Below are 21,167 nucleotides of genomic sequence, written 5' to 3'. Positions count from 1 at the left end.
TAAGGGCAGAAAGGGCCACAGGAGGGAGCTAGCCCAGCCCTCTCATTTTACAGAGCTCAGACTGCCTATGACCCCTGCAGCTTCCTAAAGGATCATTTCTCTGTCCCCTCCCGCCAAGCGAGGGCTCCCACCCTGGCACCTTTAAGTCTCTGTGGACGATGCCGTTCTCGTGGAGGTACTTCACGGCTGACAAGACCTGCTGGATCACCAGACTGGCATCCTTCTCTGTGTATACACCCCGCTCCAGGATCCGGTCGAAGAGCTCCCCACCGGAAATGCTGTGGGCACAGGGGCGAAGGCAGGTCTTTTTTCAGGTCAAAGGCATGTGAATGTAGCAATGGGGACACCTGTCTGGCAGAACAGACAAGTACGTGTGGACTAGGCAGGGATGACTAGTCACTCCCGTCTTGGAAGACCTCCTCTGGGTCCCTGGAATGACATCCCTAGGGAGTGATTTCTTTTTGGGCCAACCACTGACCTCTCCCTGGAAATGTCCTTTAAAATGTAAATGCCCCAGTTCGGGTTTCACAAAGAGCCAATAATTCCTTTCTGTGGGCACATTGCTTATCTGCTTTCTTCCCTGGCCTAGGACACAGGAAGGAAGAAATGGTGAAAGGGGGAACAGAAACTGAAACCTGGTCAAGAGAAGGTGTGCACACAAACAAGAATTCCACACGTATGTTGGGAACTCTTTTCTTGGTTTGGAAAATTGGGCTTCCTAAAGATGAAATTATGGGGTGGAGTTGTAGTGGTAGTTTGAGGCTCATGTGGTATGGTATCTTAGGATTTAGGGGGGCCTTAAGATCAAGTCTGACCCCCACCTCTTGAATACCATCTACACCATTTTTGCCAAGTCTTCTAGTAAATCCTGGGGCACATCAGTGGCAGAGAACTCACCACCTCCTAAGACAGACTGTTTTATCTTTTGTCACCTTAATATTTCTATCTGTGTCAGGAAACCTGACTCCCTGTAGTTTCTACCAGCAGACATCAATTCCGCCACTGGGCCCAGTAGGGGAACCCAAATCAAAAATAACATTCTTTTGCCCTAGCTGGCGTGGATCAGTGGATTGAGCGCTGGCCTGCGAACCAAAGGGTTGCTGGTTCAATTGCCCATCAGGGCACATGCCTGGGTTGTAGGCCAGGTCCTCAGTGGGGGGCGTGTGAGAGGCAACCACACATTGATGTTTCTTTCCCTCTCTTTCTCCCTCCCTTCTTCTCTGTAAAAATAAATAAATAAAATCTTTTTAAAAAACTTAAAAAAATAACATTCTTTCATATGAATCTTTTCAAGTGTGTGCAGATGGATGGTGAAATGCTCTTCTGAGGCCTTCTCTGGGATGAACACCGTTGGCTACTTTACCCATAAGCCAGGGGTTCCAATCCCCTTCCCAGTGTCCCATGGGTGTGGATATGCATGCGTGGCAGGACCATGCACTACCAAAGGAGTCAAAATTCTCACATCAAAATGCATAACATCCTATTCCTTTTGGTTCTGTCCTGAGCTCTGGGCTCTCCTACAGGAGCTGGGGGTCCATGAGAAAGAGACTCTTTGTCCACAACTATGAATTCCTGACTAGGATCCTGCGTCCTGGAGCTGGGAGGCTTGGTGGTTCTTCAGTGACTTGGGAACCTGCCCACCTTCCTGCCTCCTCTTCGTCTTCTGAACTGCTGGGCGCTAATCCTGTTGAACTGGCTTTATTAAGGTGCCACATGGTTCCAGCTCACTTGTCAGTGATGCTCTGGGCCCTCTTCCAACTTACTCCCTTGACTGCTTGCTACCGCTATTCACTGGGCCCCAGGTGAACCCAGCAGTTAATAGGCTGCTGAGGCCAAAGTTAGCTCATTACAGTTTCTGAGGAATTAGCCTGTCAGTCAAAAACACTGTATCCCGCTATGCTGCGATTGCAGAGTGATGGGTAATGTGAGTGTGTGTTTCTGTGCACTTTATAAATAGCGTCTCTCTGAGCCCAACGCTGAGTCCTCAAGAGTGCTGACCAACCCTACAGCAGTCACTCTCTGGCAGAACTCTTATTTGGATGTGACAGTGACAGGGAGGCCTTTCTAACGAGGCAACATTTCAGCCCTGCACATGGACACACTCACAGTCACAGCCTGTGTCTAACTTTGGTGACTCCCTTTTGAGAAACTCTTTCTTTGTATTGAATTAAAATCTATCTGTGGTTTCTACTTCCATAGTAATGTTACCCTGGAGTGAGGGTCAAACTTTTAATATCCAGTTTGATGACCATGACTGGTCAAAATGGGCTCAAGCCATGGTGCCAGAGAAGGGTTCGGGAGGCCCCTGCTAAGCCAGGCATTACCCTTTCAGTTGCAGGGCTGTGGGGAGTTCCAGCCAGTCTGAGGGGAGGGGCTGGGGCAGGAGGGAGGATGGGCGGGTTGGGGTCTTAGCTACTTGCTGACTGGTAGGAAATATTTTATCAATTGGTAATGCTGTACTGGCATGTACCAATTCAATAATCAACCCTGGTTTTATCCCTGTGTCCACATAGCACATGTTCATGCCTAGAGGCAGATTGAACCTAAAAGGACTCTTGACATTTCAAATCCTCTTGAACTAATTCTTGATTTTGTCTTTTAATCATCATCCTTCCCTCACCACCAATTGGCTTCCTCTAGACCTCCGTGGCCCCATGGGACGTCTGTGGAGGAAGTGGGTCACCTGCCACTTACAGCTGCATGACCAGGTAGTAGTGCGTGGTGCTCTCGTAGATGTCCTCCAGGGTCACGATGTTCTCATGCTTGATCCTGGGGGGAACCAAGGGTCATGGTGAAAGGCATGTGGTTTAGGTTGTCCAGAAGAAGGATGCAGACCCAGCCCAATTGGACTCTTGTTTCTATTAGAAACTTTAGATGATAATATTTAGGAAGTCAAGGTCCCTATGAAGCCTTCCAAAAACATAGGCAGTCCCAAAAAATCCCAGAGAAAAGATCCCTGGGGTGGTATTCAGTCCATGATTTTGAATGGATAATTGATCATTCTGCTTCAGGGAACAAATGTGTCATTGTTGCTTTAGGGCTCTCTTTCAACTTTATCAAAAGAGAAAGTTAAAAGACCCGAGGGAACATTGAGGGAACATTGACCACTAGGCTAGTCTACAATTTGGGTGTCCAGGTCTCTTTCAGAAACATTGCGTGAAGAAAGGCCTCCTCACGGGGAACCGTGCAGGAAGTGTAAAATTATTGTTCTAGGATATTGTGAGAAGGCAGAGGCTCATTTGTGGGAGAGGCAGTTCCATGGGAGGGATGCCTTAGGTCAGTGATTCTCAGTCAGGGGGCTATTTCGTCCCTCAGGGGACATTTGGCAATATCTAGAGACATTTATGATTGTCTTGACTGGGGATGGAAAGATGTTACAGGCATTTAGTGGGTAGAGGCACAAATGCTGCTAAACATTCTACAATGCATAGGCCAGCCCTCAGTAAAACAAAGAATTGTCTGTTTTAAAATGTCAATAGTTCTGAGGTCAAGAAGCTCTGTCCTAGATGACCCGTGTCTGGGATTACTCAGAGGATGAGGCAAGCAGAATAATCATATTAGCTGAGAGGCTTGGCCTTCCAATCAGCAGTCCTGTGCATGGCTGTCTAGGAGGAAAATTTCTAGGAAGTTTTACTCAGGGTTGTGTATCACAGGGGTTAAGAACTTAGATGCTAAGTCCGTTGGGTCTGAGTTCAGATCTAGCTCAGGCACTTATTAATTGAATAACATTGGATGGCTCACTCAGATCTTCTATGGCTCACTTTTCTTGTCTCCAAAGTACATCTCTCTCATAGGGTTAAATCAGGATTAAAAAAGAAATGTGTATCAATGGCTTAGTAAGTGCCTGGGGAATAGCAAGGACATAATTAGTAACTATCATCTTTAAGACATTTCTAAAAATATAGATCTCTTGCAGCAGTGACCTGATGGATTCAATCATACATATAAGCTGACAAAGCTAACATTAATTTGTTGATGGTTCATGCACTGGACAAATGTTTATTGAGCTGTTTATTTCTCTGTGTTATTAGGGACTGATGATACAATGTGATGGTAAGAAAGACCAGTACAGTCATTGCTTTCAGTGAGTCCAGAGTCTCTCTCTGCTCTCATCTCCCTGGAGCCCAGACATATGTCTCCAACATCCTACCAGACACCTTCATGTAGAGATATTCAATATTCAACACACCAATCAATTTCTTTCTATTTCCTCCAAGCATACACATCCTTTTTGCTTTCTGTCCCAAGCGGTGATATGATTGTCCCTTTAATCCCTCAATCTCAGAGTCATTTTTAATGCTTTTCTCTTTTATGCTCTTACCAACCAACCCCAAACCCAATCACTTCTTTGTCTAAAATGCTCCCTAAACCCAGTCTTCTTGCCACCACATGATCGCGCCACTACTTGGCTCGTATCCTCATCCCTCACCTAGATTATTGAGAAAGCCTCCCATCCTCTAGGTTGGCATTCTCCAATCCATCCTTCACCATGCGAAAGAGGGATGGCTCTACAACATAAATCTGATTACGTGACTCCTCACTAAAATCCTTCGCCCATGGAATAGTCAACAGTCTACCGTAACAGCCAAGATTCTTTATAACCAGGTCCCACTTGGCCATTTTGGTTTTGTCTCCTTAATTGTGCTCACCAGGAGTTCAGAGGCTTCCGACGCTGACACTTTCCTAACATCCCTCGCACTGCCATGATTCCATGTTATAGCTTATCCTACTCTCGGTCTGAACTCCCTTTCTGCATTCCCCTCCTGTGTCCACACAGTTCCACTCACTCAAGGTCCCTCTTCTTTGAAAATCCATACTCATAAAACAACAACAGCAGCAGCACATGTAGGCAAAATGAATCCCTGTCTCCTGCGAACTCTGCCTGCTGCTAGTGCGGTTCGCATCTAGTGGGAATAGAGTTTGCTATGAGTGCCTCTGTCTCTGCCCAGAAAATGTGAGCTCCTGAGGGTAAGGAATTTTGTTGGCTTCATCCTTGTGCTTCTGAAACCTACTACACTTTTGGCACCAAAGGCACCCCACAAGGGTTTGTTGTATGAATCCTGCTATAAATACTAGGATTTGCTAGTGTAGCATTTATCACTATGCTTGGGGTGCTAACCCTGCATTTGATTTTGGAACAAATTGAGGTTAATTTCCAAGTCTTATGCCTCTTCCTTAATTATTGATTCTTCAAGGGGTGGGCCCTCAATCGATTTTTGTTCCTTTGAGATAATTACCCTTTGGTCTATGTGCACAAACCAGTTCTGCTACCACTTGTTTCACTGGTCAATTCGCTGCCAAAAAAATAAATAAAATAAAAATCAGCTAAGACAGCTGTCTGGCTAAACTTAGCCGATTAATCAAGTGACCCATTAGCCCAATCAAAGGGAGCATGCCTTTTCACGCCGTTTGGTGTGAAAAATCCAGCCCCAGTCCTCCTCGAAGGCAACCTGTGAAGGAAATGTGGCGATCCCGAGTTGGACTCCAGCAACCCTAAGACCCACTCACTTTTTCAGCACTGCGATCTCGTTCTCCAGGCTGCTGTCCCGGAAGGCCGGGGACTTCTTGATGCACTTCAGGGCGAAGAGCTTCCCAGTCATCCTTTGCTTCACCAGGAAAACCTCTGAAAAAGCTCCTCTGTGTGGAAGATGCCAGGAGATAAAGATTAGTACTGACTGGCTAGAGAACATTGCTGGAGGTAGAACCAAAGGTCACTGGGGGAAGATGTGGCTGGTCAGTAGTTTCCATTGTCATTGTGTGCGCCTGATGATCCCACATGCCAATGTGTCCTTTCTTTCAACCACCCGTGGGAAAGAAAAAATTCCACTGCAGGCTTAGGGACTGGGAGGTGCTACTTCCTGGATCTATAGTTTGGGAGGGACTCCCAGAGACTCTGCTTTGCTATGGAGATATTCCTTCATTTGGCAAACCCATTGAAGAGGGGTCACTGCAGAGCCAATTTACTTTGCCTCTCCCCACATGGCACAGGGTGGCACGCTAGAGTGGCAGTTGGAGGTCTCACTGGGGGACAGGGCTCAGACACAGCCAGAGAAAAGACTCCTATAGCCATTGTGGATGGTGGTAATGACCCTGAACCAATGATCAGAGGTGGGAGCTGATTATCCTCTCATTCAGTAGCATCTGCGCCAATGGAAGACAGAACCCAGCAGCTCTGGGCAGGCTTCTGAAGACAGAGAGGATGGAACCCAATAGCAGCACGGTGTGGGATTCCAAATTACAGGCTTCTCGGTTTGAGGGGTGTCCTCTGGAGACCTGACCATGAGAGCAGCACTTAGCTACAGCAGGGTGATCGCCCACATTAGAACCTCAGTGTTTTCAGTGACGAGTCACTTAACTGCTATATAACCAGTTTCTTTGTCTGAAAAGTGTGAATATTGATAGTATCTGATTCATACGGTTGTTTACAAGATTGCATGTGTTAGTAAAAGTGCTTAAAAGTATTCCTGACATCCATTAAACCACATGTGTTAGTTATTATTATTATTTGAATACCATTAGGGAGGACACCTGGTAGTAATAAGAGGAAATAAAGTTTCAGTGAGGAAACAGCTGAATCATCTCTCTGCCTCATGGGTTTCAGAATGAAGGCCCGTTCGCAGTCGAGCTGGTGGAAGGACCTTGAGAATCTGCATTAGAAAATACTCGGTGTTTCCTGTGTCTGAGTTTCCTGTTTCCCCAGCTGCACTGGGAGCGGAGTTAATCAGAGCCTTCAGAGCTCATCTAGTCATTCATCCGGTCACTCCTCGCTTTCATCAGCACTTACTGAGCACCTACTGAGTCTTAGACGCCGGAGGTAAAAAGTACATTTCAGCACTTAAGGTGCCTGTAGACTAGTGAGGAACACAGGCAAATAAACAATTAATGTTTAATTTGAAAAATGTTATCCAACACTCAGTGAACGCTCGTGCTGCCAGAACCTGTGTTAGGCACTGGGAATAGTTCTGGTTGAGCTTAGAATCTAGTGTGAGAGAGGCACATGCAGAGAAGCAGGAGGTGTTCTGAGATCCCAGAAGATGGAGACTCAAGACATGCGTGTGCTGTGGCTGGGCAGGCTGCGCCCTGCGCAATTCCAGCAGATGTCATTCACCTTGGAGCCACTGTATATTTTCATATGGTAATTATCCCAACATTTCCCCGCCACCTCCCGGCAGCCAGCAGGCTAGAGAAAAGGGCAATTGTCCTAATGCGTGCAAAGGGACCACTGGGGATGGCGGAGGAGGACACACTTCACGCTGTCTGACGTAAGAACACCCTGAGCTCAGTTTAAAGGAATGAGTGAAAGTTAGTTCAGTGGGGAAAACACAAACAAACTTGACAGTGATGTTTCAGGCGGGGTTGGAGAAGCATGAGAAAAAGCGTGGAGGTGTGGACCAGCAGGTAGGGGTGAGACTCCACTTTCCTTAACCTAGAAAACCAAGGGAGTTGTACCATGTGGGCTTAACGATTCCTTCCAGCCGTGACATTTTAGGATGCACTTTGAGTTCTTTTACCTTTATCTTTACGACCACACATGAATAATCCCCTGATTTCAATGCTGACACCCACTCTGGGTCCTCTTGTGGAATGGGATCACAGTAAGGTCTTCCTGGGGTACCACCCACATCAAGGTGTATGTCAGGGGCACGTGTTGTGGCAATTTGAAACAATGTCACTGCTCTTCTGCCTCAGGCTGCTTTCTACTGTGAGTGTGTGTCAGGGCTGTGCGTGCAGGGACAGAGGAGAGCGGTTAGGAGACTTAATTGTGCCATCTGTCAGGTTGGGGAGCAGAGAGCTAGTTTTGAGCAGTCAAGGTCGTTCAGGTCAGGAGGCCAGACAGGAAGAGCCTTCAGAGCCAGGAGTAATTGCTTCCACAGAACTCAGTTTGCATTTCCTGCTCTGAATAGCTCTCCACTCTTGCTGGGATCTTGGATGGCCGGTGAGGGCAGGGACCAAAAAGAAAAATCCCTTCCTGAGCAGTGAAAGGAAGGGGCCTGGGACTTGGGTGACATATCTCCTGCTATGGACTACGTTGGCCCAGTGTCCCTACAGCTGTCCTAGGGCCCTGGAATTGTGGGTGGTGTCTGGGCAGATTTAGCAAAAGCCTATTCTCCCTGGTGGGTTGTTGCAGAGGAGCTGAGGACTAGAGGGAAGAGACTTTGTCACGGGATTCTGGTGCACCCTGAATGGGGAGCCTGCTTTGCCATGCAGCTGGCCTCTCCACCGCACCTCACTGGGGTCAGTCCTGGGGTGTGCAGCCGGGGCTGCCTGTCCCCCTCTTGAGCACCACAGATGGGCCTTCTCTGTAGCTTCTCCTCAGCCCTTACTGCTGCTGACCCTGTCTTGTCCTCTTGGTTTCTCCAAATCAGTGTGGGGCTGGATCCGTGTACAGCTACTGGAAGCACTTAAAATACAGATTCCCGGCTGCTGGGTCCTAGCTTCCCAAATCCCAGTTTAGTGGACCTGGGGCCAGAAATCTATATTTTTCAAAAAATTACCTAGGCTAAAATAACAGGAAATTATTATTATTTTAGGGTGAAAATGATATTGTGGATATAAAAGAAAATGCCTTTATTCTTAGGAGATGCAGACAGAAGGATTCAGAAGTGATGTGTGATGTGTTTGCAACTAGTTTACAAATTGTTTAGTGAGTGTGTGTATGTAAAACAAATACAGTGGAGTGTTAACAACTGTGAACTTAGGAGGTGGGTATGTTGGTGTTGACTGTACTGTTTCTTATTTCCCTGTTTCTTTACTTAAACATCTTCACAGTGAACAGTTAGAGGGATGAGCGCCCAGGTAGCTCTGGTGGCCCCCTGGGGTCAGAAGCTGCGGTGTGACTTCCCTGGGCTCCAGGATGACAGTGTGTGTGTCTTCTGACGGTCCCACAGCACAGGTCTGAGCCGATGGTGAATAAGCTTCTGTCAGTCCAGGCTTCCTTCTCCCCTCCTTCTCTTGAGTTTTGGGCAGACCATTTCTGATTCACTCATGAGTCTTGTTCCCCTCTCTTTTGCCAATACTGCCTCCCTAGCCACCCCCATCTTGGCAAAGGCCCTTGATGGAGGGCCAGTGCTCTGATGACCAGCACCGCGCCTGGGACCCTTCGGTGGCACAGAGCCCGACTTCTGCCTGGGCAGAGAGGGCACAGAGGCCTCCTCTCAGGACCTCATCCTCTCCTGCTACCGTTGAGTGTGGCCAGCCTCGCTGCCTGAGGCCGCTGCCACCTAGCTAAGGCAGAGGGAGATCTTGCTTAAATGGGCAGCCCACTAACTGCCCCTCTTTTCCCCAGGCCCCTGGCCCAATTAGCCCAGACTAATTAGCTGACCCGTTGCAGTTCAGAGGCGAGGCATGGGGGCCAGTGGCCCGGAGGTGCTGCCAGCCTGCGTCAGAGGCTGTGCCCTCCAGGGGGAGAGGCAGGACTGAGTGCACTTGAGTGTCAGCTCCAGACAGGCTGGCTCTGCTCCGCTAGCTGTGTAATTGTTGCCAAGGGGCGGCACAGACACCCTGGAGGCTGGTAGGGGTTTGGGCTGCAGTGTGACTTTATTTTTCCAACATAGCACTTAACTATGGAGCAGAGACGGCGGTGGGGTGGGGAGCCGATCCAAGCGTGTAATCCACCAGTTCTCTGAGCCTCTGAAGCTTGTTTTCTTCCTTCTACAGTAGACAGTGGGGCTGGCCTTTCACTGCCCAGGGGAATGAAGAAGTGGGGTGGGAAGGCCCAGAAAAGTTCTAGGGTCACCGAACCTCCAGAAGTTCCAGAAAGTCTCTTTCCTCCTACCAGGAGCTCACAAGATGTAGCAGATGCAGTAGTAGGTGGGGAGGGGGGCAGTCCCTGGGGGCAGGGCAGAAGGCAGAAGCTGGGGGAAGGGCTGGTTTTCCCTGAGGGCTCCAGTGTATTAACTGTCCTCTGTTTTATCCCAAGGTACCTTCCCCTACTCTCCACAAGGCCCCCACTCCACCTCCCCAGGTCCCTGGAAGCTGCTGAGATGATGCCCCTGTTCATCTGTCTCTGCTGGCCTGGAACAACTCCTTTCCAACTGCCCCCGGCGGTGCCCCGGATACTCCCTCATCTCTAGCCCCGTACTCACGATCCCAGCACTTCCATGAAGATGAAGGTTTTCCTGATGTTGGTGGTCTGTTTCTTCCAGGAGCTGCAGTCCTCCTCTTCCTTTCGGCCCATCGCCTCCAGAGTTGAAGCTTCTGGGGATGCTTTGTTTGAGGAAGGGAAGAAAGGGTCTGATCAGCTAATTTCTCATATACAATACATCCTTCATGGAACAAACAGAAGGCTGAAGAGCAGAACCTGGGTATTTGGCAAAAATAAGACTACTCTCTCCGCTTGCTTTGTAGATCACTACTACAATTTTATTGAGCGTCTACTACATGCCCATTGTGATTGCCACACACTCAAGGAGTTTAGAGTCTAGTGTGCAGAGGAAACTCTACTTTGTATATATGCAGTTAAGGGCAGTAACACAGACACGTATAGATTAACATGGGATCATACACCTTGAGTGGGCCTGGGCTGAGCTGAGGCATTTCCTATGTTGCCAGGTGGACCCCAAGGTGTTTATTCACATTGCTGAGGCAGCCCAACTTCCTTTTCTATTATCCCAGCTCTGCCACCTCCCCCAAACCCCAATCATTCCTAGTTCCACCTCTCTCCTACCTGTTATGGATTAAATGAATGGACACTAGATGAATGAGCATTGTGTTTCCTTGGTAACTCCCAACATCTAGCACGGAGCTTGGAAAACAGTTATTCATTAAACTCTGAACTGAATCATGCCCTAACTTTGATATCAGAGTTCTGGAGTTACCGCATTCATTCAGTGGTTGACACCGAGATGTGCTCGGTGTTGGCTATGTTCCGACAGACAACAGAGATGCTGGCCCGGCCCTCCTGAGGCTAGCAGGCTCAAGGAGACAGGCAACGAGCAAGTGAACTACTGTGCACAGTGACAAAGTGTGGGAAGACCCTGAACAAAACCCAGGCTTCGAATAGAGACGCACAGGGCAGGTCTTCTTTAGATGAAGGTCAGGGGAGACTTCTCTGAGCCGGTCATATTTCAGGCGAGATCAGAAGTTTATGGAGGTACCAGCCAAGTGTAGAGTGTGTGAAGGAACATTTTGGCAGCAGGAATAAAGTACAAAAGTCCGCAGGGGGAAAGAGCCTGAGGGAGCTGAAGAGACAGTGTGGCTGGGGCAGAGTGAACTCAGCACGGCACGGCGCGGTGGGTAGGCAGGGAGAGGCAGGCCCAGAACAGACCTGAGGAGGCCTCAGAGACTCCCTTATGTACTGGATTTTCTTCTTAGTGAGACTGGGAGACATTGAAGAATTTTTAGCTAGGGAGTTAAATTAGACCACTGAACTGAGGTTTTAAAGAGCTCACTCTGGCTGCTCTGTGGAGAATGGAGGGGAGGGGACAGGAGTTAATCCATGGAGAATAGGAAGGGGGCAGATACCTATAAGAAAGATGGTAGTGGCTTGGACCATGGTGGTAGAGGAGAGGTCAGTGGACCCGGGATATACTCTGGGGGTCCCATTTTCTACAATACTAGGTGATGTGTCTATGGTGGGGTGAGAGGAATCTAGACTGACTCTCATGCTTCCAGTAGGAACACCTCGGCATAAAGGTGCTCTTTCTGAGATCATGTTTACGAGAGAGAAGCATGCTCTTGGGCTGTGGTTGGGTGGGTTGGAAGGACTCTCTGTTCTTTTGGGTATTGTTCCCTAGCTCCCCTAGTACCGCTGGACGGAGGGCATTGAGTTTCTGGGGGTGGTGGGTGAGACACACTTCTACCAGCACCCTTCTCCCGCAAACTTCTTGGACCTGACAGAGAGGGAGGAAAGTCTGTCTAATGCTGGTATGTCTTAGGCAATACTTCTCCTTCCCCTTAAAAAATGTGCCAATATGGGGTCTTCTCATAGCTTTAGAACAAAGAGACAGTTTGTGCCTCCACAATTTAGCATTATGTAAAGACCACGCCTTTAGAGGTCAACCTGAGTTCAAATCCTACCTCCACTAGTTACTAGTTAAATTGCCTTAAGCAGGTTAGTAACCTCTCTGAGTCCATTAACTCAGCTGTAATATGGGGACAAAGGCCTTTTGGTTTTGAGGAGGAGTAAAGGAAATTGAGTACACAGACTTAGCATATTTGTCATATGTATTGAACAGTTGTAACAGAGAGAATATTTGGGGGATATCAAGTTGGTGTTTCTCATTCCTGGTAATTTCCTTCTGGAGAACTTCTGTCATCAAATAAGTTGTATAGTACAGAAGGAAACGTCTTCTGCCATGAAGACATAACTGTGAATATTAGACCCTGGGAATAAGGACAATGTGACACAGATGAGGTCCTTTAAAGAGGACGGGCTTGGAAAGACCGACATTTTTGGTCCAGGTGGATCCTGGGAAGGAGATAGGGAGGCAGATGGCGTAGTTGTCAGAAGCACACATCTTTGCTAACATCCATCCGGGAATGGATGGGTGGGCTTTCAGGCCCCTGCTGGTGGGAGTCTGTACACCTAGGGGGAACTCTGGCTGCGGCCACATCTAAGAGGACAGAAAGTAGTGATGGGGCAGGCCTAGGAGGAGAAAGCTGAGCGAGACGGGGTTGCACGACTTGCAAGGGTTCCCCAGGGCCTGGGGTGGGGTAGGGGGTGGGCGCTGGAGCCAGCCTGTACTAGCTCATGCATGAGAGCTGATTGTGCACGTCTCTTGTGGGCTCCACGCTTAGTGGCCTCATGTTGTTACTGTGCAATTGGCTGTGGTGGGAAACAGGCAAACATTACAGTTAGGACTTTTCCTCACTCCTTCCACTGCCCTCCAAGAGCCAGATGTTAAACATTTACCAGCTTCCCTCTGCCCATGGCCCTGGTGAGGGGAAATGTTGCTGCTAGAGGGAATGTCACCTGGGCCTGGATAAAGAGGTGACCACAATCAAGGAGTTCTCAGATGGAAGCAAATGGCTGGGATCAGGGCTTTCCAGTGTCAGCATGACATCCCACGGCCAGATGGGACTGGTCACAACTCAGAGGTCACTCACTAATCAGAGTCTGATGACATCCCAGACGACGGGGATTTAAGGTCCCTGGTAGGTCTGATGCCCCCCTCTCCCACACTAAAATCAGGTCAAGTACCTTATAACATGAAATGACGTCTTGAACTAGAACAGGAGGAGGAAAGGTCATCTCAAGGCTGTGTTTTTACTTTATAAAGGGCTAAATGAGGCTCGTTATTAAACCTGAGATGTTATAATGGACAAGTTCAAACATCAAGTTTCCCATTTCCTTTTTGCTGCCTGGCAGGCTGAAATTTTATAGGAAATAAAGAATTACATTTTCTTTGCATATTTTAGTATAGTGTGTACATTTCCAACCTGGCTATATAATTATGAAAAGCACATTGGACACAGCTGAGTGTAGATCTGGTGGCTTGTGCCGGTAACATCAGGCTTTTTTGTTAATTTGCTCCTTTTGGCAGGGTGGCAGTCCAGGGGGACCACAGAACTGGCCAGAGGAGGACTTGCCCTGGACTTTGTCGGTCACAGGCTACGAGGTGGAGACAAATGGACCCTGACTGGCAGAGACTGCTTAGAGAAAGATGAAATATTACCGTAGAGGGCTATCTTTAGTCAGATACCGTTCTGCAGATTTTTAGCCCCAAATCTAGCAGCTTCCACTTATCAGAGTGTTGGCATCTAAGCTTGCACCAAAATGCTTCTTACTGTGTAGCCATACTGTGGCTGAGAAGTCACGAAGAATGTGGGGCGAAGAGGCGGGCATTGAAAGGAACCAAATCAACGAACAGGGCCAGTTTGTGCGTCTCCTTCTTTGTCTCTCCCCACTTCCATAGAACAGGGCTGCAGATGCTGCTTTTCCAGGTAGGGAGTCAATCAAAAGCCGCCTTTCCAGCTCTGGCCTTCGGCTGGGCGGTCATCACTCCCCCATGTGGAGCCCCGTGGAATGACGGCCTGCTCACTCTCCAGGAGGCATCGCCACCTCATTAGTGATCTGTACTCTCTGTTCCTTCTTTCCCATCTCTCTTAAATAGCTTAAAAACATAGTATTCTTAGCCTAAGCTAAGCTGTAAGAAAACATCTTTCCCGCCCACCCCTCCTCCCATACACTCAATCCTAACAATTCAGTTTTATCTGCAGAGCTACGTGGAAATGCCTGGGGCCAAATCTGAACCCCTGCTTCATCCCCACCCCTGGTCCACCTCAGAGAAACCTCAGGGCTCTTCAGAGGAAAACAAATTCTGCGAAGGTGGAAGCCCCAATATTGCTGTCATTTGTTTCCAAAGTAGTCTCCTCCTCTCTCTGTCTCTGGCAATAATTTCTATTTGGCTTCAAAGCCCCACAGCAGCCACTGTAGATTCTCTGAGATTTAGAGCTGATTTCCCATGAGCAGCTCAGGAGATGGTGTGGATGCTGGCATTTGGGGTGGTTCAGGCCCCTCACTCCTCCACAGGGCTGGACCCTCGACAATATTCTGCAAAATGGCTCCTGGCAAAGGAAATAAACTCATTGCCTGGGGTTATCTTTGAGTTGTGGAGATAACACTTCTTCATTCAACATGCAGGTATTGAGTACCTCCTGTATACCCACTGGACTAAATTCAGACATTTTTATGATATGGGATTACCCTGCAAAGAGCCTACAGTCCAGGTGGAAAGACCAAGCAGAGGTGTATAAATGGATACCTAAGAACACAGACCAGTTGATGGGAGTTGGCAAATGAATGAGCAAGTCTGGTCAGGGTCAAAATGGTTCAGAGGTCAACTGTAGGTTGATTGCTTTTGTGTGGGTTTCCCTCACCAGAAAGTGAGTGCTTAAAGGTTAGGGGCCGTGGTTCCTCATCTTGGGATCTCTAATGCCTGGTACTGAGCCTGTGGCATACAAGGGTCCAGCCCCTGTTTGTTAAATGAACGGAGGAGGAGGAGAGCCCTGCAGGGTGGGAGGGAGGCCGGATGAGGGATTGCTTTGCAGTGGAGTTGGACTTAAGACGGGTACTGAAGGCTGTGTGTGGGGGGGGATGTAGTCTTGATATTGCTCTGGAGAAGAACAGCAGCAAGACGCCCTGCACCCTGGGAAGGGCAGGCAGTAGGACCTCCCCTTTAGCAGCAGAGAGGGCAAAATCGACTTGCCTTCTTTGTCATCACCGTCACTTCTGGGATAGACAATGCAGGGCCTGAGGTGGGCTCGAGGTTCAGTTCTTGGTCAGCAGAACTTCCCTGGGACCCTCAAAGAGGCCTCCCCTGACCATGCTACCTAGAGTCACCTCCCTTGCCTCCGAAGTTACTCTGTAATGTGAGTCTGAGCTCGTCTTCCATAACACATCTGACAATCTGAAATCCCCCTGCTTGTGTGTTTGAGGTCATACTGTCACTAGAAAGCGACTTCACACGAACAAAGACCTGGTCCATCTCCTTGTCTCCCTTGGGCCTAGCTCAGCGCCTGGTTCTCGCCAGTGCTCAGGCATATTTTGGGGATGGTCTTCTGATCTCTTGGGGGAAATTTTCATAGCCAGGAGGAGACTACAAAGGGAGAAGTTCTTCCTGAAGGGCAGGATGCACAGCCTTGGGGCAGACCCCGCCTCTGAGTGCAGCCTTTTCTGAGCTTCTGGGAACAGGCTGTGTGATCCCTGTGCGTCCAGCCTGGCTACTTATGAGGCGCTGCTGAGAGATCTTGGGCTGTGAGCCCAGGAGGCAGGTGCCCTTCACCTGCTTCTTCCATAGGTCGTCCTTGTCCTTCTCTCCTTCCCAGGCTCCATTTGGTCACAGCAGCAGCACTAGCCCCAGATGGAACTGTAAGGCAGATGAGGTTTATCTTCAGTGACCTCCTCATCGTCATCACCATATCCTGAAGGTGCCAGGCCACCTCATGACAAGATGTCCCAGAGTCTTGGGAGCACCAGGTTTTTATCCCTAGGCATTCAATTTAATGCAATGCAATGCATTTCCCAAAGCCACTGTACAGTTCCTAAACTGGACACTAACAAACCAGAGGGATGGGGACAGGGAAGGAGAGAATCTTTGAGTAGCGCTTCTGCAGCCTTCAACCCACAGGTGATGGCTCTCAACCCCACCTGCAGGAAGAGGCAGCCTGCCTTTGCCAGCGCTCTCACTTGGGGCATGGTGAGCAGGCCTCAGAGCCTTTCCGAGGGACCATGTGTGGGTGGCTCTTTTACTCATCTGAGAGGAGTCAGGCCTCCCTAAGACTGCTTTATGCTTCCACAGTTTCCGTGTCTTTGGAGCGTGACTCAGAAAGGCCTGTGGATCTCGGGAGGGAGGTTCTCCATCGGATCATCTGTCATGAGAATGTGCTGTCTGTCTCCAGGCTGGGGCACAGGAGCCGTGGCAGTGTACAAATCACTTGGTTATAAAGGGGCTGAAAGGCTAAAGCTGGGACATTTTCTTGCCTGAGCCCCACCGTTTTCTGGACCCGGGCCCATACTGGACCTTCCATCGTGCTCTGGATTGAGAAGCACACGAGAAAGAACTTAGGGTCTGGCTCCAGTCTTGGCTTAGCAAGGAGGAGCTGTGCAGCCTCAGGCAGATCACTGTTTGTGCATCTCTGGGCTCCCACCTCTCTTCTTGGTGAAAATAGGAGGTTAGATTAAGTTTCTCTGAAGTTTGTTTTTAGAATATTAGTTCCAGGAGACTCTGAACAAAGTGGATTTGTTGCCCCATTCAGCAGGTGTCTGTAATGATCACATTAGCATATCAAAGATTCTGTGGACTAGGAAAGACACCTGCTTAAGGGTATATAAACTTGGCATCTCCCAAACGCTTTAGACTGTAGAACTCTTTCCTTTTGTAACACCTATTAGCACCCAGGAGCATCTGGGATTGCTCGGAGCTTACTTTGGGAAACAGGGACGAGGCCATCTCTAATGCTCTGTGAGTCTCCACTTGTTTGAGCAATATCTGAATTTTCCAGCCGCCTGCAGCCATCAGTCACAGCCTCCGCACGGAGGCCCAGGCACGTGGCTGGGTCTGTGTGTGCTGGCAGGACCTGTTTCCAACTCATGGGCTGCGATTCAAGCTGGCCAGAGCCCAGGCCCGGACCCCAAAGCCTCCTGGAGACTTCTGGCTGGACAGAGCTTCTAAGGAACACGGACTCCACCCCCAGCCCTTCCACTAGTCCCGCGTCTCAAAGGCCAACTCTGCTTGCCAGTTTCTGCTCATAAAATCACTGAGGAAGGACATTTCTCAATTGCCTCCTGCAGTTTATTTCAGGCGCAAATCCATATTTAAGCTTAACTAGATTCCTCCTGCTGCAGTGACAAGCCAGATTTCACGTATTGCTTAAGCTTTATTGTGAGTCTCTCATTTAGGAAACGAGGAATATTCTCTAGAGCTTCACTTGGTTTCTGAGAGGCCAACACAGAGGAGTCACTGGAGAAAGCAGGGGATGCTGCTTATTCTTAATGTGCTTCTAACCACAGTGGGCCTCAGTTTCCCCATCTGCTGAATGGAAACAATGGCCTTTCTCTATTTCTTAGCATTTCTGTGGGTGTCTAGTACATCAGAGGGCATATAAAGCACTCTGCAACCACTAAGGTGCTGTGTGGTGGGCCCACACTACAGGGACGTGAATTAAGCATGGTGCCCCGGGGAGAGAGGGAAACAAATGACAATTTAGAAAGGGATGAGTGCTGGACAGCTGTGAGCCCGGTACTCCCTCAGCTGGTCTCAGCTCCCACGTGCCTCTCGCAGTGTGAGCATCTCTTCTCACTATGATTCTAAAGTGTTTAAAGACATATAAATTCTCATACATCACGGCCCCGATAATGCAAACTGACTGCTTCATCTGGTAGGTAACCAAGAAAACACAGATCTGTTGCAACACTGTAGGAAATACTGCTGGTGTCGGGTTTTTTCAGGGCCAATATGTTCATCTACACCCGGACCCCTTTCTAAGGAGTTTTCAAGGGTAACAGTTTTGACTGCGTGTCTGCCACACGCTACCTTTGAGCTTAACTCCCATGTAAGGGGTGCCTCCTCTGACAGGTGCAGGGCTGATTTCTATAATCCGCCCCAGCCAGGCACTGCCTTCCTTCCTTCCAGAAGGTGAGGGGAGGGATCTCCACCTGGGGAGGAGCGCCGAAGACAGCCCTGCCTCAGCTCAGGACGTCTGTGGCAAGAGGCTCGGCGTTACCAGCCTTCCCCCTCCGAGGGCGGCGGGTTGGACAGTCCTCACAGCCCCTGCAGCCCGCCGGCCCCAGCAGCCTAGCGCTCATTTTGGCAGCCGCCCAGCCCCAACCCCAGCCCCTTTGCCACGGACCGCGGCGGCGCGCCTGCAGTTGTAGCGCGGGCGCGACGCTCCTCCTCTCTCCCATTCATCCTGCAACTCATTCACTCCGCGGGCCCTGGCAGGCTGCGGCCCGGCCCCATCCCTCGCAGGCAGCAGGCACTCCTTGTGGCAATTTATTTATGGCCGAGTGCGTGCGTGAATGGGGGAGAGGGAGCAAGGTAGGCACTCTCCTCTTAGAGCGGGTTCTTTCCAGTCCCAGGTACATTGCTCCAGGCTCGCCCCTCCGAGACTGGTCGCCTGGGTGGGGTACTGTGCTAGGCACTTCACCTGCATTATCTCCTTTAATGCCTCCCTGCCGCCGTGCAAGGTAGGTGTCATTAACCCCATTTTATAGATGGGATCCTGAGGGGTAGACATGTGAAGCAAAATACTGTAAATCAAGCGGATGGCAAAAGACACTCCATCAGAGGCCAACGGCAGCCTCCTGGCCCCCTACCACGCAACCTGTTGCCTCTTTTCTGGTGATGGTTGCTGGTTTCACTTACCCCGCCCTCGTCCTCAGGATGCTTTCACGCAGTCCCAACACCAGACCGCTCTCCCCGCCCCTCACGCCCTCCCACCCCCAAGCAGGGCTCGGATGAGCTAAAAAAGGCTGCGTCTCCGGAACACTCAGATTTCTCAGCATCGACGCTGGGGCCCCAGCCGTCTATTGCCCGAGCCTCCCCCTGATCCAGCCCAAACCTTTTCTCACTCTAACCTGAGGCTTCTTTCCCAAAGTTTTGCCTCCTCTTTTAAAAGGAGTGCTCTCTTAATACCACGCCCCCTCCCCACACACCCGCCGTAACTATCTGCAGTATCATGCAAAGGCCACTGATCATGCCAGAAGATCTGGGTTCCAATGCCACTATCATCAAGTGGACACTGCCAGTCTGCAGCTCTGCAACCCCAGGCAAGCCGGTTAACCTTTTGAGTCTCAGTGGTCTCGTCTGTGCTAAAGGAGACACACTACTTGCTTCACCAGCCGGGTGGACCTGTCCTAAAGATGATTAAGAAAAACCACATTATCAACTGTGAAGTGTGGTCCCCGTATCCAGTATTACTAAGCACTTTGTGCTATGGCCTATTGGGTCTCATCTTTGGCCCCGCTTAGCCTGGGTCAGTAGGACTGCCAGGGGCCAGGCTCTGTCTCCAGCCTCCGGTCTGGAAGAGATCATCTCCTTACCCAAGACGGAGCCTGCTTGACTCTCTTGACACTTCTCAGCGATTTTCCTCATGATCAATTTATCTGGCTCCAGAGCAAGCAGCCAGCCAGCCATGCACTGCAGCCAGACCAGCGAGAGCCCTGGCAGAGCCTCTGGGAGCCTCAGGGTTAAGGTTTGTACGTCAAAGTTACGTGGAGAGAAGGGACAGCGTGGATGGGGGGTGGTGGTGGTGGTGAATCCAGACCGCCTTTTAGCATCTTTACCTGAGAACTGAACTAGGGAAGTTTAAAGGCAGGAGGGAGATGAACGCACCCCTGGGGAAGGTGAAGGAGTGGTCTTGTGACTGACACGCTCTCGGTGACTGAGTTCTACATCCTAACGCAGCCAGGGACAGGGAGCTGGAGCCTGTCCCTGGACCCTGCCAGGGGGACTGAGGCTGGTTCACCTCCCTTCGGTTTGCAGAGCCACAGGCTGTTTACAAACCTCCTTTTTGCCCACTGGCTGTCCTAATGCTCACCACAACCCAGGCAGGTAGGCAGAATGGGCTTTGCCTGGTTTGACAGATGGGGTCAGGGGGGTTAAGAGAGGAAGGCTGAGCCCGAGCCAGAGGCACGCTGGAGGTCCTGACACCCTGGAGATGGACCACCCCTCCCAGGCACAGAGCCCCAAGGATTGTCCCTGGGAGGCAGCCAGCAGGCAGGGATTGCAGGAGGGTCATAGACAGATATGTGGCTCCCTGCTTCCTGCTCAGAAGTGCAAAGGGTTCCCACTCAAGCCAACCCTGAAGTGATGGCTCCCCACGGAGGCCCTACCTGGACCCCCATTCAGACTTACTTTCCAAGGCAGCTACAACTTACCCTTGACACCACAAGAATCAGGCAAGCCTGGAACTGAGGCTGAAATAAACACCCAACTTGCTGACAAAAGTGGCTCTTCAAACCCACTCTCTAGGAGCAGCCTGTCTGCCACCAAGCAAGGAAACCTAAAATCAAGAAAAGAAGCAGGTTCATCTTACCCAGGGACTCAGAAAGAATTCGTGCTCCTGGTGCTCCCACTCCAGCTCCTACAGGTCTGTGAGGATTCGCTGCTCCAGCGCTTTAACAATAAACTGAATTAAAGGGGAGGAATGCAGGGGTTTTCTTTCCCAGGACCGTAACCAGGCAGCCTTAAAGGGGAGGAAAAGTAGCTAGGTGGCTTGCATCTCTCCTTCCTTTCCTCTGGTCTGCTCTCCCTCCCTCCGAGCAGCATTTAGTCTGATCCAGAGAAATGCTTTTGCACGGGGGCCCTTTTATGCCGTGTGTGTACATGTGAGTAATTGTGTTTGCTTTGATGTGTGTAATAGAAAGAAAGAGAGGAAAAATAAAAAGCAATAAAAAACAAAACATCAGATTAGAGGCTTCCATTGCCCTGAATGAGGAGAAAACAGAAAATCCAGAAAGCTTTCTAGGTGTGCCTGCCTCAGTTTCCCTCTTAGCGATTCAGCTGCTGGGGTGTAGTGTGTGAAAACACCTACCTGAGCAGTAGGGCTTCTACACTGGCTGAAATGTAGAGACTGAAGGGCCCTCAGTGTCTGCCTGGCATGCTGTCTCCCGCAGAGAAGTCCTTGGATGGCCCTCAGGGGGACCCCATGTTGAATGGTTCCACCCACTGAACCTGATATGTCTCCTCTGCCCCGTTTCTAGAAGCACCTCTGCTCCCTCACAC

The 21,167-nt window shown here is 49.8% G+C and overlaps 1 protein-coding gene across 1 annotated transcript in view; it reads right to left on the bottom strand.

The window, feature by feature from the left end:
- Positions 1–20,510, bottom strand: part of CAMK1G (calcium/calmodulin dependent protein kinase IG) — a 28,572-nt gene extending 8,062 nt beyond the window's left edge. Inside the window, exons 1-5 of the mRNA XM_024551270.4 lie at positions 20,479–20,510; positions 10,086–10,206; positions 5,509–5,637; positions 2,695–2,769; positions 140–278 (exon numbers count right to left, since the gene is read on the bottom strand). Of these exons, the coding sequence (XP_024407038.1) occupies positions 140–278; positions 2,695–2,769; positions 5,509–5,637; positions 10,086–10,177 (435 nt within the window). The 5' untranslated portion in view covers positions 10,178–10,206; positions 20,479–20,510. The remainder of the gene's footprint in view (positions 1–139; positions 279–2,694; positions 2,770–5,508; positions 5,638–10,085; positions 10,207–20,478) is intronic.
- Positions 20,511–21,167: the final 657 nt, after the last annotated feature.

Source organism: Desmodus rotundus, chromosome 12 (genome assembly GCF_022682495.2).
Source record: "Desmodus rotundus isolate HL8 chromosome 12, HLdesRot8A.1, whole genome shotgun sequence".
In the NCBI taxonomy this organism is placed as follows: domain Eukaryota; kingdom Metazoa; phylum Chordata; class Mammalia; order Chiroptera; family Phyllostomidae; genus Desmodus; species Desmodus rotundus.
This window is presented reverse-complemented; position numbering and strand designations above follow the sequence as displayed.